The sequence below is a fragment of the Lactuca sativa genome, chromosome 7 (genome assembly GCF_002870075.4).
Source record: "Lactuca sativa cultivar Salinas chromosome 7, Lsat_Salinas_v11, whole genome shotgun sequence".
NCBI lineage: Eukaryota > Viridiplantae > Streptophyta > Magnoliopsida > Asterales > Asteraceae > Lactuca > Lactuca sativa.
In genome coordinates this window covers 26,383,559-26,400,018 of record NC_056629.2, presented here as the reverse complement: position 1 = coordinate 26,400,018, position 16,460 = coordinate 26,383,559, and the positions used below count along the sequence as shown (strand labels likewise).

General features: G+C 36.7%; 1 protein-coding gene across 1 annotated transcript; it reads right to left on the bottom strand.

The window, feature by feature from the left end:
- Nucleotides 1-10,778: 10,778 nt before the first annotated feature.
- Nucleotides 10,779-15,888, bottom strand: LOC111906757 (B3 domain-containing protein Os07g0563300). The gene is made up of 11 exons (XM_023902530.3): nucleotides 15,479-15,888; nucleotides 14,515-14,596; nucleotides 14,021-14,119; nucleotides 13,634-13,934; nucleotides 13,150-13,468; nucleotides 12,665-12,761; nucleotides 12,378-12,552; nucleotides 12,199-12,278; nucleotides 11,826-12,098; nucleotides 11,701-11,749; nucleotides 10,779-11,456 (listed from the first exon to the last, which is right to left on the bottom strand). The coding sequence occupies exons 1-11, from the start codon at nucleotides 15,601-15,603 to the stop codon at nucleotides 11,029-11,031; spliced, it is 2,028 nt and encodes a 675-aa protein (XP_023758298.1). The 5' UTR covers nucleotides 15,604-15,888; the 3' UTR covers nucleotides 10,779-11,028.
- Between the last annotated feature and the right edge of the window lie 572 nt (nucleotides 15,889-16,460).

Genomic DNA, 16,460 nt, shown 5'->3' with positions numbered 1-16,460 from the left:
CCTCCCTGGCCTGAGTCTCCAACTCGATCTCCCTCTTCCGGGTATTTTCCTGGAGCTCAGCAAATGTCCGGTAAGTCGAGTTCGCCACGAACTACCGAATATCTATCCTCAGAACACTCAGATAACGGCTCATACGAGCCTGCTCAGATGACACCTGCTCAGGGCAAAACATCGCCCTCTCATGAAACTTCCTGGTGATCACTGCCACAGAATCAGTACCCTGCTTGAGGGTCAAGAACTCCTTAATCAACCGTTCCCTCTCCACCGGGGGAACATACTCCTCTCTGAACATAGCGGTGAACCTCTCCCAGGTCACCTCGGAAATTTGAGCCAAAGTGAAGTTCGCCATCACGAACTTCCACCAATCCTTCGTTCCCAGGCGGAGCTGGTTCAAGGCGAACCGAGCCCTCAAGTGCTCTGGACAAGAACACGTATAGAAACATCCCTCGATGTCAGAGATCCACCTCATAGAGGCAATCGGGTCATGCGTCCCGTCGAACTCTGGTGGCTTCGTGTTGCTGAACTCCCGGAACAACAATGAGTCACCTCCCTGAGGTCTGGCAGCAGCAACATCAGCAGTAGCTGCAGCTGCAGCAGCCTCAGTCAACGTTGCGTACCGCTCATCAAAAGTCTCAATCAATGTGGTCTTGATGTCCCCAAACATCTCGGGAATCTCAGCCCGGATAGCAGCAGCCACCTCCTCATGAATCAATCGACGGATCTCCTCGTCGCTGACACCACTGCTCTCAGGTGTGTGTCGAGTCCTAACCATGATGTCTTCAGTAGTACGGGCCCAATACTACTGACCACACCGCATCAGCATTCACTCCAAGTCCTCCTCCTTGGATCTTGGATTACAAGTAATCTATCTTCATGAGCTCCTAACTGCTATCTACTCGCTCTCGAAGCATCTCAGCAGTAGAAATCTCCTAGGCTAAGGCATCACAAATCAGGCCACTCTAGTCCTAATATGTATACCTAGCCTACTCTAGCATGCGTAATGTAACATAACGTATCTCATAACACATAATGTAAGGGTACTTTTGGGGATTCACCGTTCGGGTGCTGGATGATCGTACACACGGCTCTGCTCTGTTTGTCTCAAAACTCTTTTTATTCTTTTCAAAAATTTTACTTCATTATCAAAGTTTTCCTCAAATCCTCAGTTTGAGTTCAGATACGCCCGAAGATGCATCCGAATCCCTCAAACCAAGGCTCTGATACCAACTTGTAACAACGTAAATTTTCAAAACAAATTTTCATTTTTAAAACATACATTTACTCATAAAATATTGTCAAAACATATTGTATCAATTGTTATCATCACAAAACATCTCCCCAGAATCTCAAACATAAACTCCATAAGTGTGTACGAATCATGTCGGCGCCTTCCCACGCTCATCACTAGTACCTGAAACACATAACACAACAACTGTAAGCATAAATGCTTAGTGAGTTCCCCAAAATACCGCATACAACATATACGCCACTCAAGGCTATAATACGACCTTCCGGTCGATGTGTCTCAGCGGGACCCTCCAGTCCCGTAGCTCGTTAGACCCTCTGGTCCGGTCATAGCTCGTTGGACCCTCCGGTCCGATCTATAACATCATACACATACATATATCACATAGCACAAAAACTCATACGTAACACATAAGACCCTGTGGTCAACACATAATACCACTCTAGGTAACGTATAGTGAGAAGACTCACCTCGATGTCTCGGTAAGTATCTGACTCGGTAGAAATGTGATCTAGCCTCCGCCTAATCACAGAAAGTAAATACTCTCATAAATACAACTGTGTTCAACCCTAAAAGTCAACAAGGTCAACGGTCAAACTTTGACCCGACTCGTCGAGTGCACTAGGGCGACTCGGCGAGTCTACACGTGTCCACTGACTCTCTTAGTCCCTCTATTGGCACGTCGAGTACTTCCTCTGACTCGACGAGTTCCACCTGACATGAATCGCGGGGCCACCCCGACTCAACTCGCCGAGTCTCAAGAACAACTCGACGAGTTCCAACTTGAACTCAGACTCCCCTAACTCTCCCTGACTCACCGAGTTATTCCCCAACTCGGCAAGTCCACTCACTGAGTGATTAACGGGCAACCTTCATACTACTCGCCGAGTCTGTTCTTCGAACTCGTTGAGTTCATGCCATGCACAAACTCTATACAACTCCTGAGGTCAAATCTGTTCCATACAATCATAGATTTGGCCTCCCCAAGCATGATAATCACGTAAAGTTCGGACCTTGGCACTCATAAAACATCTAAATGGTCCAAAATGGTGATTTAGCCCCAAAAATGACATTCCTAGCTCATGGCTCCCAAAAGGACTCATAAAGCTCCAAGGGTTAAGGCCTCTGGACCTCTTTGGGTCCAGATCCAGAAAACAAACTCGAGAAGGGACCAAATGCTCCACTTAATCAACCTCTAAAAGGGTTAGAAAACCCTAACACTAAGAATCAACACCAAAAACTGAAGAAGGTCTGAGAATAATACCTCAATACAATCTCTATGAGCTCAAAAACCACCGAAATCACACCTCCTTTAGCCTCCTCTTGCCTTGAACACTTCCTTCTTGCAAAAACACCCACAAAAGGTTCAAGAATGGCCTCTCTCTCCTCACAAACGCTCTAGATCTCTTAGGGTTTCTCTCTGGGGGTTGGTGGCCGCAAATGACGGCCCTAAGACCCTTTAAATAGGTCTCAAACCCTGGAAATTAGGGTTTCATTAAACAGCGTGGACTCGCCGAGTCCACTCATGAACTCGCCGAGTCCAGCTGTGAACTCGCATACGAATCCGCGACCATACTCGGCGAGTCTAGACGCCAACCTGCCGAGTCTCCCCTCAACACCCAAAAATAAAAGAACAAATATAATACTTGGGAAACCGGATGTTACATCTTCTCTATCATTGGCATATATGGCGAATAGTTAGGTTTTTCCAAAAAATGACAAACTTTTATGATCACTTGATTTTGGCTTAAAAATGTATTTCGGACAAAAGATTTTATATTATGTCGGACTATAAAGAGCTTCGAGCCTTATTAGGAGGTTCATTGGATTCCAGATTCCGGATTATTTTTTTTTCTTTCTTTTTTCACAATAAAATGTAATGAATATCATTAATTTTGTTTAACTTTATACATGTTACAACAAATTCAAAGTGTAAGAAATCTAAAAAAGTTAGAAATATGAAAAAACCATTGTGTCAATGGTGATTGTCTCGGTTTTCCTGGACCTAGACCTTTATTCACATTCAAGAACTATCAAAAATTATATAGACATCAACAGGTTTAGGTTACCTGTCAAGTAAGCATTGGTGTCGATTCATATAAGCTATGTCTAACGACTTACGTTTCTACAAGGAAGAACCACTAGCACTTACTCAATTAAGCGAGGTTTGGTTCATTAAGGTTTAAGGTTTATGGTTTAGGATGTACTTTGTTATATATGTGTGAAAGGATTACACTTTGGTATTCATTTTTTTTAAAGATTATTATTTAAATGATGAGTATGTTCATTGAAGTATGATACACATGGTATACTAATACATTGCTATTTTCTAGATGTACATGTCTTATCTTGTAGGTTAACGACACTATCTTTATGGTTGTTAGTCACATGATAGTTGTTGACATCTATGTGGTATATCCTCCATGTTGAACATTTGCGAATTCTCCTTTCAAGAACATTCTCAACACATGGGGTAATTGGTTATTAAAGTCCCATTGCTTAGGCAAAGCAACATATTGTTATTAAATGTATAGTATAGTTATGTTAGTATAAATTTTTAATACAGTTATCTCTAAACACAATTAATTTTTAAACATTTGAATCTATAAATTATTGAATAACCAATCAAATTACTTTGCTAGAATTAAGCTTCAAATAATATTTGGAAACTAATATACCATGCAACTGATAACGGCAGAGAAGTATTCAAATTGATGGTTGTTATCTGTCTTACTGTAGGTATTCATCCTTTGTAAATTGTAACAAAATACAATGTTTATTGAAAAACCTTATTCAAATTTCAAAGGACCCTTTATGAAGTATAGATTTTTTCCCTCCATGCATACTAGTAGAAAACATTAACATGTAAACGATCATTAAGAGTCTGTGCAATTTACTTTACTACAACATATTTCATGTACTATCAGCTAATATTAAAACACTCATTTCTATTGATCATAAGGAAATACAATGTACTTTAGGAAAAAACAAGTGTTTTAATTAAAAGAAACAACACTGAGCAAAATGTTCACAGATCGTAAATCAAAAATAAGCAACAACCCAAAACAAAAGGGTGTCCACTTCAACATAACGTTAGTTCAACTATTCCCAAAATAAATAAGCTAATAACTCTAAGCTGTCATCATATCTATGGCAAATGATCCTACTTCTTAGCATCTGAGAAACACATCAAAATAATACGTTAGACTAGAAAACCTTATGAGATACACAAGATTTAGGACTCATACAACATATACAAATTTACTTCTTTATAGGAGATATATGCTTATAAAATTATACCACATGAAATCATATTATACCATATAACATCATATCATACCACAAAATCTCACACAAGGTACACACAACACATAATTTAACATCAGAATTTAGAAAATTCTTATGTACTCATCTTGGTATTTTGAAAACTTATTCATTCTTTCACTTCACACGTAAGTTCTACAACTTGTCAAGGAAGACCTAGACACAAGTACATTCACATTTAGTTTATATATCTGCTACTTGGATCATTAATTCTTTTAAACCCTAGCATAGTACATAATTTGTTCTGAAGCTTTTTAAATCATCTTAAAAGTTACTTCGTTTTCTTTCTATTTTTTTTTCAGTTAGAGTGGTAAATAGGAAATGAAAATAAAGAGTACTACATAAACTCGCAGGAACTTTTATTGAAGTAAAAACTCACTTAAAAACTCCAACCTCTTAATAACGATTACAGGATCCTAACATCTATATATAGTGAACTAGAAAAATACATCAGAATAATTAGGATTCCTAAATGTAATCTAACAAAACTTTCCTTTTTACCGCATTACTTATTGCTCAAGGAAACAATAGGAATCTAGAACAAATTTGACAACACTCCAAGTTATTTGGACATCACTCTAGGCCATCGACTTCTAGACCAAGACACGCCTTATAACTACACCCAACTTGTAGAAGTTCCCAACAATCACCCCCTGAAGTTCTAAGTCGAGGGTAATTCTTGTATGCCAAGTAACATTCTCATTTCCGCAAACCTTATCCAAGCTAAGGTCTTCATAAGTTGATATGCACGTGGCTTGTCTCCCAAAATATGTTCAACTATCACTTTCTGATTTTCAACATGCTCTCGAATGAAGTGGAATCAAGTGTGGATGTGTTTGCTTATTCCATGAAAGACATGATTCTTTGATAGTGCTATTGCTGATTTGTTGTCTATAAGAATTAGTACCTTATGTTTCTTCATTGTTGCTAGTTTAGCCAACAACTCCCTTAAACAAATTGCCTGACATGCAGTTATAGTAGCTACCATTAACTTAGCTTCACAAGAGGATGATGCTACTATATCTTGCTTCTGGGAGCACCAAGTGATAGGTGAGTCACCAAGTTAGAAAACATGTCATGTTATACTTCTACCATCATCAACATTGACATTATGGATGCTATCACTGTAACCTAGCAAGCTCATATCTTTACTTTGTTTATAAATTATCCCAAAAGATGTTGTACCATGCAAGTAACGAATAATTTGCTTAATAGCACGTACGTGAGATTCTCTTGGACATTTCATGTAACGACTAATTACTCCAACCGAATATGCCAAATCGGGACGAATGTGCAACGTAAGCAACCCACTAGTTTTCAATAAAGAGTTTTAGGCTCATCTTTAACTTTAGACAATTTTAGTCTTGGCTCCATAGGACATTGAGTTGAATTACAGTATTCCATACCAACTTCTTTTAGAATTTTCATGGAATAACTTTCTTGCTTCACCTTTACACAACTATTTTCTTGTAATACTTCAATACCCAAGTAGCAAGTTAGTTCACCACGGTCCAACATTTCAAATTGTAACGCCATTCGTGAATTGGTTTATGAACTCTAGATTTGTTCTCATCATGAATAAATCATCTACATAAACTGCAACAATTATATATTCTCCATTTGAAACCTTTCTATAAACCGAATTTTCTTGCATCCATCATTGAAAATCCTTTTTTTCAACACATTATTAAGTTTCAAATTCCATGCTCTTGGAGACTCTCGAACACCATATAAAGCTTTTGCCAATTTGTATACTTCCTTTCTTCACCTTGCTTCACGAAACCTTCTGGTTGGCTATCGTGCACTTCTTCTTTTAATTCACCATACAAGAATTCCATTTTTATGTCCAAGTGATGAATCTTCCATCCGTTCCTGGCTGCAAGAGCAATCAACACTCTTATTGTCTTGAGGCGAGCTATTGGCGTGAATACTTTATCAAAATCAATACCTTGTTCTTGTACATACTCTGAAGCTATTAGATGTGCTTTGTACCTTTTAATTGATCCACTCGTATTTCTTTTAATTTTTTACAACCATCTTAAGCCATTCGGTTTGGAATTTTTAGGAGAAAGGCTAAGTTTCCACGTGTTGTTCTTCTGGATGGAGTCAATTTCGGCCTTCATTGTAGCGATCCAATTCTTGTTCACTTTGGCTTCTTTAAAATTCTTTGTTTCTTCATCGAATGTCAACATTAAATGATCCACATTTAGCTCGTAGTCATTTAATCTTCTTGGAAACTCTAAAGCTCAAGTGGACCATTGAAGTGGGAAAGAACATGCATCATTATTAGCATCACTAGGTTGCGATGGGAAAATGCCAACATGAGAAGTGTCATTGGTTTGGTCGTTTTGGGCCTGATCGGTGGGTTGTTCAGTTTCAGTTGCATTTGGGCTCGAACCACCATTAAATTGGGTTGCTTGATCGTTACGACGCAAGACCATAATTGTACTCAGTCGATTTCCAACTTGATTTTTGGTTTCATTACTCCATTACCATGTCTTATTTTCATCACAAATTGCATAGGCACTTATAATGATTTTATTTTCAAGTGGATTATATAACCGAAATCCTCCCGTTTCTTTCAACACCAACGGTCGGGACCTATCTTTAAGCGTCTTCAAATGTTTTGAAACTATTCTTTCATATGCAACACAACCAAATACTTTCAAATCTTCAAGGTTTGGTTTTTCACCATAAAATTTCTTGAATGGTGTAACACCTATCAATGCTCGATTTGGTGTTCGATTTATGATGTAAGTTCCATGATGAATCGCTTCACCCTAAAACTGGTTTGGTACACTTTTTTCTTTCATTAGATCATCTCTAGTAGATTCTAGTTTCTCCATTCGACAATTTCTTTTTGTTGAGGTGCATAAGGATCCGTCAACATACATGCTATCCCTTCTTCATCACAAAATCGGTTCAACTCATGTGATATGAACTCTCCACCTCTATCCGTATGAAATTTCTTGACCTCTTTACCGATTCTTTTTCTTTAATTGAAGTCTTGAAGCTCTTAATAATTCTGGATGCATTGCTTTAGTGCTTTAAAAGAAAATACCACATATATCTAGAATAATCATTAATAAGAACTAAAATATAATATTACCTGCTTAGGTGAGGGATCAATCGGTCCACAAATATGTATGCACCATCTCAAGAATATTTGTAGCTCTATACACAACTTTCATTACAAACAACTGCCCATGCAAGATTCACAAAGTTGGTTTTGATGTTGGATTACCGATACCCTTTTAGCTAGCTTGTACATCAAGTCGATCGTTCCAAAATTAACGTGGCTAATTCGTGCGTGCCATACCCAAGCTTCTTCATTGAATTTGGCTTGCAAGCAATGTGGTTTACCAAATTTCAACTTTATTTGTAAAGTCAGTTTTCACTTCTAGGGACTTTCATAAGCAATCTTCCGTCTCCATCTCGCATGGTTAAGAAATCACCTTTCATTCGAATGTCACAGCCGGTTATTTTAGATTGTCCGATGCTAATAACATTGCTACGAAGTGACGAGATATAATAAATATCCTTCATTTTTTTTGCTTTCCGCTTTTACCTTCGAACAAAATTGATCATTTTCTTTAATGCTAACACACGATCCGTCTCCAAATCTCACCTTAACCGTTATGTTCTTTTTTAATTCAGAAAAATAAGAGTAGTTGCTTGTCATGTAGTTGCTCGCTTCATTGTCCTGGTACCAAATTATGTCTTCATCAACATTTGCTTCAATTTTTGGAGGGATATATTTGTCTTCCTTCAAGAATACCATTTCTTGAATTGTATTCATCATAAAGAACGTCCATTCTTCATGATTCGTATCTCGTTCACGTGTCTCATTAAGGTTTGCCTCATGGTTTTTGGTTCGAGTTGTGCATCTTGAAGCGAAGTGTTCGTATTTATCACACTAGTAACATTAGATGTTTGAGACATCTCTTTGTTCGCGTTGTTTTCCCTTTTACTTTTGATCTTCACAATTTTTAGAGGATTCTGAGTGACTGTGATCTTGTGTGTTACCTCGACCACGTCCTCTACCACGATAATTTGAACATCGAGCTCTACCTCTTGTTGATTCGATCATTGTTTCGGTTGGACGATTTTGTTTTAGAATAGAGTAGCTTTACTTGTGTTTTAAAGCCTATCATCTTAAGATCAAAGACTTGTTCAAGAGCTGCTACAATATGCACAAATCGCCTACGAAGGCCCGAGAGAAACTTCTTCGCAAGCTTTTGTTCATTAATAACCTCTCCAAGTGAAGAAGATTTCGAAGCAATTCTGGATAATTTTGCAGCGAAATCGTCTATCGTACTTGTATCACTCATCTTGATGTTCTCGAACTCAGTAGTCAATGTTTGGAGCCTTGCTTCCTTTACTCAATCAGCTCCAAGGCTACGGGTTTTAATCGCATCCCACATCTCCTTGCCGGTTTGTAGGTTACCAATTTGGAGTATTAAATCTTCTGGTATAGAATGGAACAACAAACCCTTCACGATGTTGTTCTTCTTGTTGTCATCTAATCCGGCCGGTCAACAACATCCTATACGTCATGAATCCTGAGTAGCACCTCCATGTGCATCCTCTAAATTGTATAGTTCGTCGATGTTAAAGATGGGCATTGGAATGTCAATGAGGTAGGTTCTTTTGTTGATGGCTATGATGAACTTCCTTCTCTTGTCATCATTAAACGATTTCATATTTTACCCAAACTGTCAAGTTGTTGATTTAGGTATGCAAGCACACGAAAAACTGATGGTTCACTGATTTGGTTTTTTTCTTTTTTCTGATCAGGTTCTCCACACTAATTCCTTCTCTGATCTCAAACAAGAAAAAAATGGCAGATCTTTGGTCTTCTCAAGGACGGAAAACAAATGGCAATTTTGCTTCAAACACAAGCAAAAACCAGAAAAACATAAACCTAACATGAACAGGTATTTGTGAAAAACCAGACACAGATGGTGCACTGCTCAGGTTCTCCACACAAGCACAAGAAAGCTTCTTTAATCGCAAGTTTTTCTTCTGTCATAGATTTTGAGCAGTTTTTTTTTTTTTCTATTCAGGTTCTTTTCACCAGTAGTCTCTCTGAAAACGAAATGAGAACTCCTTCTTCTGTTGTAATCTGTCGCAGGTACACCCTTTTGCAAACCAGAAATTCGAACACTAGTTCGCTCTGATACCAATTAAAGTGGTAAACAGGAAACGAAAATAAAGAATACTGCATAAACTCGCATGAACTTTTATTGAAGTAAAAACTCACTAAAAAACTGCGATCTCTTAAAAACGATTACACGATCCTAACATCTATATATACCGGATATAAAAACACATCAGAATATAATTAGGATTCCTAAATGTAATCTAGCAAAACTTTCCTTTTTACTGCATTCCTTATTGCTCAAGGAAATACTAGGAATCTAGAACAACTTGGAGAACACTCCGAGTTACTTGGAGACCACTCCAAGCCATCGACCTCGACCAAGACACGCCTTACGGCCACACTCAATTCTCAGAAGTTCCCAACAATCTTGATATTCTCATAGTCATTTAGCAACTTAATGTTTCATGTTTTCTACATGTTATGTGTTTCATTATTAGGCATACACCTATTCATATGTGTATGGATAGGTTGTTAGTCATTTATTAACCTTTTTACATCCAGTCAAGTCATCCACACACGTAGACAAGTCATCCACACACGTAGACGTATATATGCTATATACATTAGTAACCATTTCTCATCCTCTTTTCGTTCATACATATGTCTATATGTACAGATACACTTATAAGCTTTTATTAACGTCTTTTACACACTTACATACTTATATATGTATCTATTCGGATTAATGGGAAACTGTTCCCTTATTTACACACACATACATAGATACATTCATAGTTATTTGTTAACTCCTTTGCACATACATATACATATAAATTTACAGCTACATTTATATGTACGTGTTATTACTTTTTTCAACACTTTAACAATGTTGTATACGACATGCACTATAGGGTGTCACGTGCGTAAGTTTAGTCAATGTTGTATTCAACCTGCACTAATTTTGCATCTCATACATGATATTCGAGAATCTTAAAGGGTGGCACATCACCCATCTCCTGAATCTTAAAGGAATTATCGCATGTAATGTGCCATAAGTTCCAAAGCTTATGATTATATGTTCATGTAAAAGATGCAATAGTAGGCTACATTCAATGCAAACGACTTAAAATCAAACTCTCAACACAAAAAAAATGTAATTACACCGAAAAAAAAAAAGGAAATTATGTACTTCTAAAAATCTAGAGCATGTCAAAAGTTAGCTTCTAGGATCTTGTTTACATACACGAAACTATAAAACTCGACAAAGCTCTAATAATGCCTTCTTTTTTTTTTTTTTTTAAATCTTACCAAATCATCAACAAAATGAGCCACTTAACAAAAATAGCTTCCACCCTCATGAATTTACATCATTAAATGATAGCTTCTGTTGCCTTATGTATCTATGTGTAGATTCTTGAACTAACATCATGATCCCCATATCAGAAACCGGAGAACATTCTTCTTCACGTTCAGGTTGTATATTCAAGTCAATATTTTGACTTTTAAACGACTGACTAGTAGATACTTTTTCAATACTTTGACTGGGGCCCATTTTCTGGTTTTGGTTATTATTATACCGAATAACGTCGGCATACATCAATTCATTTGGATTCTGTCCCACATTCCCTACTTCTTTCTCTAAATGTTTCTCATCTCCATGGTGTACAGAAACCGATTTGTGATTGGTGCCACTTGGCGACTTTGTAGCCTTGCCATCTTGGATTGCTAAATTAGCAAGCGCATCAAGTCCTTGGTTTTCTGATTCGTTCTTGTTACAAGATGCTAACAACAATACCGATAGATAGATAGATTAGCACAAATTATGCAAGAAAGTTTCTTTTTTTGTAAAAAGGGTATTTACGTCTTTTGCACAGACAGAGAGATAAAGCTCGAGTCCCTACTCCACCTTTTTCGATAGAGGATAAAATATTGTAATTTTTTTCACATTGACATCAGTCTGAGTCCCAGTTCAATGCATGTCAAACACAATACAGTCTGACAAAAGTTGGTCAAAAGTGATTTGTACCGTGACTAATCGTTGAAAAGTTTGTAGGACTCCCTATAATCGGTTCCTCCTGTTACATTCAGCAATGTCATGAGAAATAAATAAACCAAGATGATGAATTGAATATTTTTAGAGTATCTTTTCACCTGAAAATCCTCAAATTCAACACCCTCAATAACCACAATGGTGGAGGAATTAGTAAGAGGTGGTCTCAACAATCCTTGAACTTGTTCTAAAGTAACATTTACTCGAACTATCTCTTCATCATTAGGTTTAACATGTTTGTTATTTGAACACATCTTTCCCCCCTTCTTCCTTTTAGCAATTTTATCAACTTCTGCCCATGTCCCATCTGGATTTCTAGATTTATTTCCGAAACTACCCTTTGAAGTTTCTTCATGAGTAGAAACCTCGGTGACCTGCAGTCAAGAAACATTGGTTGGAGCAACTTAAACAAAAGTTGTAAGGGCATTTATGTCTTTTACACAGCAGAGAAATTGGTTAAGGAAAAAGACTGACATGATAAGATGGAGAAGAGGGTGATGCTTTTCTGAATCCCATCACAAGTTTTCCTTCAGGCTCTAACCTACTAAATGTTACTGAACAAAAATAGAAAAACTGAATAGCTAAGAAGATGACCACAAGTATTAATAAAAAGAAAAAGAGATGATGAAGATGAGGGCATTTATGTCTTTTACCTGTATCACCAGCTTGCAACTGCATGGACTGTATACATGGAGTGACTCCTTCTAGAACATACATTCTACTATTATTATTAGGCCAAAATCTAAACTGTAACACCCAATCTTTTCCCTTTAAATCTTGAACTACAAGGGGGTAACCTTCAGGCTGAGAAATTGGTGGAAGATAAGCCTGTATCACAAAAAATATATATATAAATAATAAATAAAAAATCTTGAATGGTTCTATTATTTTTATAAAAGTTTATTTATTCATCTCATTACCAAAAACCAAAACTGCATACCTCTGCACATTTTTTTGGCAGCACCAATCGCCCTATCCTCCCAGCATCACTAGCACTCAACACTTTCTCAAACAAAGGGGTAATTTTGGCATTTGACCTATTACATCATTAAAGATAATAAGATTACTCTTAAAATTATGAATTTAAGAGCATGATAATGCCCTTTATGCTACTAACCATCAAGGGGTTGTTTCTTTTTTCCCCATCAAGTCTTGTAAGGGTAAAGTGGCCAAATTGGTAATGATGTATGTTTACAAAAGGTCTGTTAGTCTGGACGAGAGACTAAATGACCATTTTACCCTTACCTTCCAACAAACAAGTTTCCCAATACTGATGAAATTTTTTAACAATAATCATAGGTATTAGATAATAATCAATTAAGCTCAAAAAGTCAAAAAAAGTCAAAAAGAAACAACACCTAAGTACTAGTAAATAGATATTATATAACCATATGAAAAAAAGGGTATTTGAAAATAGGATGATACCCTCCAGAGATCTGTTGTAGTTCTTGATCTGTTAACCGAGGCCAATATCGGGGAATTAACTGATGTCGACCCCGTTTTTCTCCTTGACCCTTTCCACTGTAAGTTTGACTTTCAAGAGATGTGCCAGGTGGACTATTAGTATTACTACTGGAGCAACATTTCCCTACTGATGGTGGAGGGCAAAATTGTCCAGATGCTTTTCCTTTTTCACTCTTTTGATCTTGTGCCATGAATGTTGCTGGTAAACTAGAAACAGGGGTAGCAAGTTCATTTGAAAAGAAAGATTGAAACAAATTATGTTTTCCATCATACTGTACCCCTGAAAACAAAACAATCAGGTATGTAAAACTTATTTAAGTAACAATTAAACAAGTTTTAACTTCTTTTTAAGGGAAAATCAGCGTACTTTACTCTTATTTAAGTGAGAGGAAAGTATGTTGCTATTCTACACAATTTACACTCTTTTTAACTAACAAAATCTTACCAGTGGCTTTGGCTCTATCACCGGTCATCTGCCAGCTGTCATTCACTAATCTTTCAGAAGGATCATGTATTATACTTCTAGTCAATGAACATGAAGTTAATTGTTCCCTTGAAAGAGGTTTATCAATGTTAGAGAGGAAATCAGGTTGAAGTTTAGAAGAATTGAAGAGATAAGGTGCTTGCTTCCATGGCACAGGACCTGATCCTGCTATTGATCTCCAATTTTTGGATGAAATATCTCGAATTCTCTCAGCGGGACCCGTGAGAAAGTGGGGAGAAGATGGCCATGTAGGATTTGGTGTCTAAATCATCAAATACAATAAAGAAAAAGTTAATGAAATAATATTGAAAATAATCAGAAGCAGGAAGTGAGGCTAATTGTGGTTACCAAGATGTATTCTGATTTTGCACAGTTGATACACTCAATTCCTCCAGCATCCAACAATATGAACATGTGGAATGACACTATGCATCCACAATGAATTTGCTGTAAAGCATAATGGGTTCATTATTATAAAAAGACAACTTCCAACATAAGAATTTAGAGATTTATATTATGATGGTAGTTAAAGATGAGATAAAGTCCATTTTCTACATGATGATTTGCCTATTTTGCCTCCTATACTCACGATATTTCTACAAAGAAACAGCCAGGTTGCGTGTATTTTTTATGACAACTAAAGAATGTAAAGGAAATATCTGTAATTTCTAAAAGTAGAAAATATTATAATATGTCCTTTAGTTTCTTTAGTTGTCATAAAAAAATACATGCAAAGTGTATGTTTCCTTGTATAGACAATATCATGCGTAGATGAGGTGACCAAATAAAGATAAAGAAGGAAAGATGTTAACTCAGCTAATTAGTCTTGATAGATTTCTAACCTTTCCACAAGACTCACAACATCTCCAACCAGAAGCATTCATGTGGTATGTATTACAGAATTTTCCATCTTTAAAAGCAGAACTGGAGTCAAATTGAACAAGAATTGGGAGTGTTTCATAAATTAGAAAGAAACTAATAGAAAAGGAAACCAAAAAGAAAATATAGAAGCACCCAAGCACAAGAGTCTATGAGGTCATCATACTTCAATGATCATAAGCTAATCTGGCATGGTAACTGATAGTTAATCTGCATCTGCACATGTTTGTGACTTTGCATTTTTAACTGAAAACATTATTAATCGTGTTTCATGGTGTTTACTAAAAATCGACCCAATGATTCCTCTTTTTCCTAGAAAAAAAACAAACACACATATAACTTCTTAAACAAGGAACACCATTCAAGGGTTTTTATTTCCAATTCTTATTGAGTTCTAACTAAGATTTCATTTAAAATGGGGAAGCTTGTTTTGCCTGTTACTACCATCTTGAAAAACCCTCGCCCAAGATTCAACAACTTTTAATGTTCTTTCTGCTTCCCTCTTTAAACCTCTTCATACCTAACTATTGTATTGCTTGCTTTATAAAGGCGACATGAACAAAAACTATGTATGTATCAGAGAGTCTATTATTCAGAAAAAAGACATTGAGAGGTCCAAAAATCAATCACATTCATAGTTTTTAAGGATCATGCAGAACCATGAACCTTGACGGAAAAGTCTGCAATTAACCTTCAATTATCTTTCACTATAAACAATAATGGTTAATCGTGTAGCACTAAGCTCCCCATTTCCGAAACCTAACTTCCACAACAAATTACCGAAATATCCAATCAAATATTACTTAGGATACAAGCAACAGCATCAGAATAACAGAACAAAACAACGCCGAATTTTCAAACAGAAAACACAAAATCAGTAGCATTCTTTCAACAACAAAGGATAACTAAATAGTAAAGGGATTTTACGAGCATCGATCGCAGAGGTCAGCGAAGTCTCCCGTCCGGCAAAGCCAACCTTGTCTAGGGACTTCCAGAGCCTCTTTACAAGTCGAATTGAAGCACAGCTTCGTTGAACCGGAAGACGAAGCCATCAACGGCCGCAATAAGTACACTTCAAACTCAACCAAAATCTTCCTCCCTCACGGAAAACCTAGAGAGGTGATGATTGAGTAAAAAGAAACAAACAATTTCATCGCAAAACTCATCAATAAACCCTTAGGGAATTCGAAATTTAGAACCCTAAGATGGCATTTTGCTAGTCTTTTATGAGTGTTCGTGTGAGGCAAACAGAGCTACGGGTTACTTCCTTGCAGAGGGTTCTAGAGAGAGAGAGAGAGAGAGAGAGAGGAGAGTGTGTGATTTCTGCGTATATATATAGGCTGTATCTATAGACATATAGGGGACTTATATGTGTCAGGGTTTTGTTTTTAATTCTAGTGGGTATATAGAATCCACGTTGTCCAACTTTGCCCCTTCAACATTCCACTACTTTGCACTTCAGTCATGTTAGTTTCATTTTCTAAATAAAAGCCCAATGGAAGACATAATTTTTGTCATTGTGACAAATGCTAAACTGTTACGAGTCACATTAATATCACATGAATGGACATGTTGACTGAAAAACCGAACCGGTATAGTATTAGCGTTCTCGGTCCGATTATTAGTTCTTGTAATCCTTCAATTTTGGTTTCGATTTTATCAATTTTAGTTATATCGGATTTAGGGTATTTATCGGTTGACATGAATTTTATTTCAACATGTAGTTCATTGTTTTGGTTACATTTTAGATTCTGGAAGTGCCTTATTTCGTTATATATTGACTAACTTACATGACCATAAACAGGGATGTTAATGTTGTTGGGATTATTTAAACATTATGGAAAAATATTGTTCAACTTTAAATTGTTATAACTACTTCATTAGAAGTTTGGTTAACCTGAATTTTTTT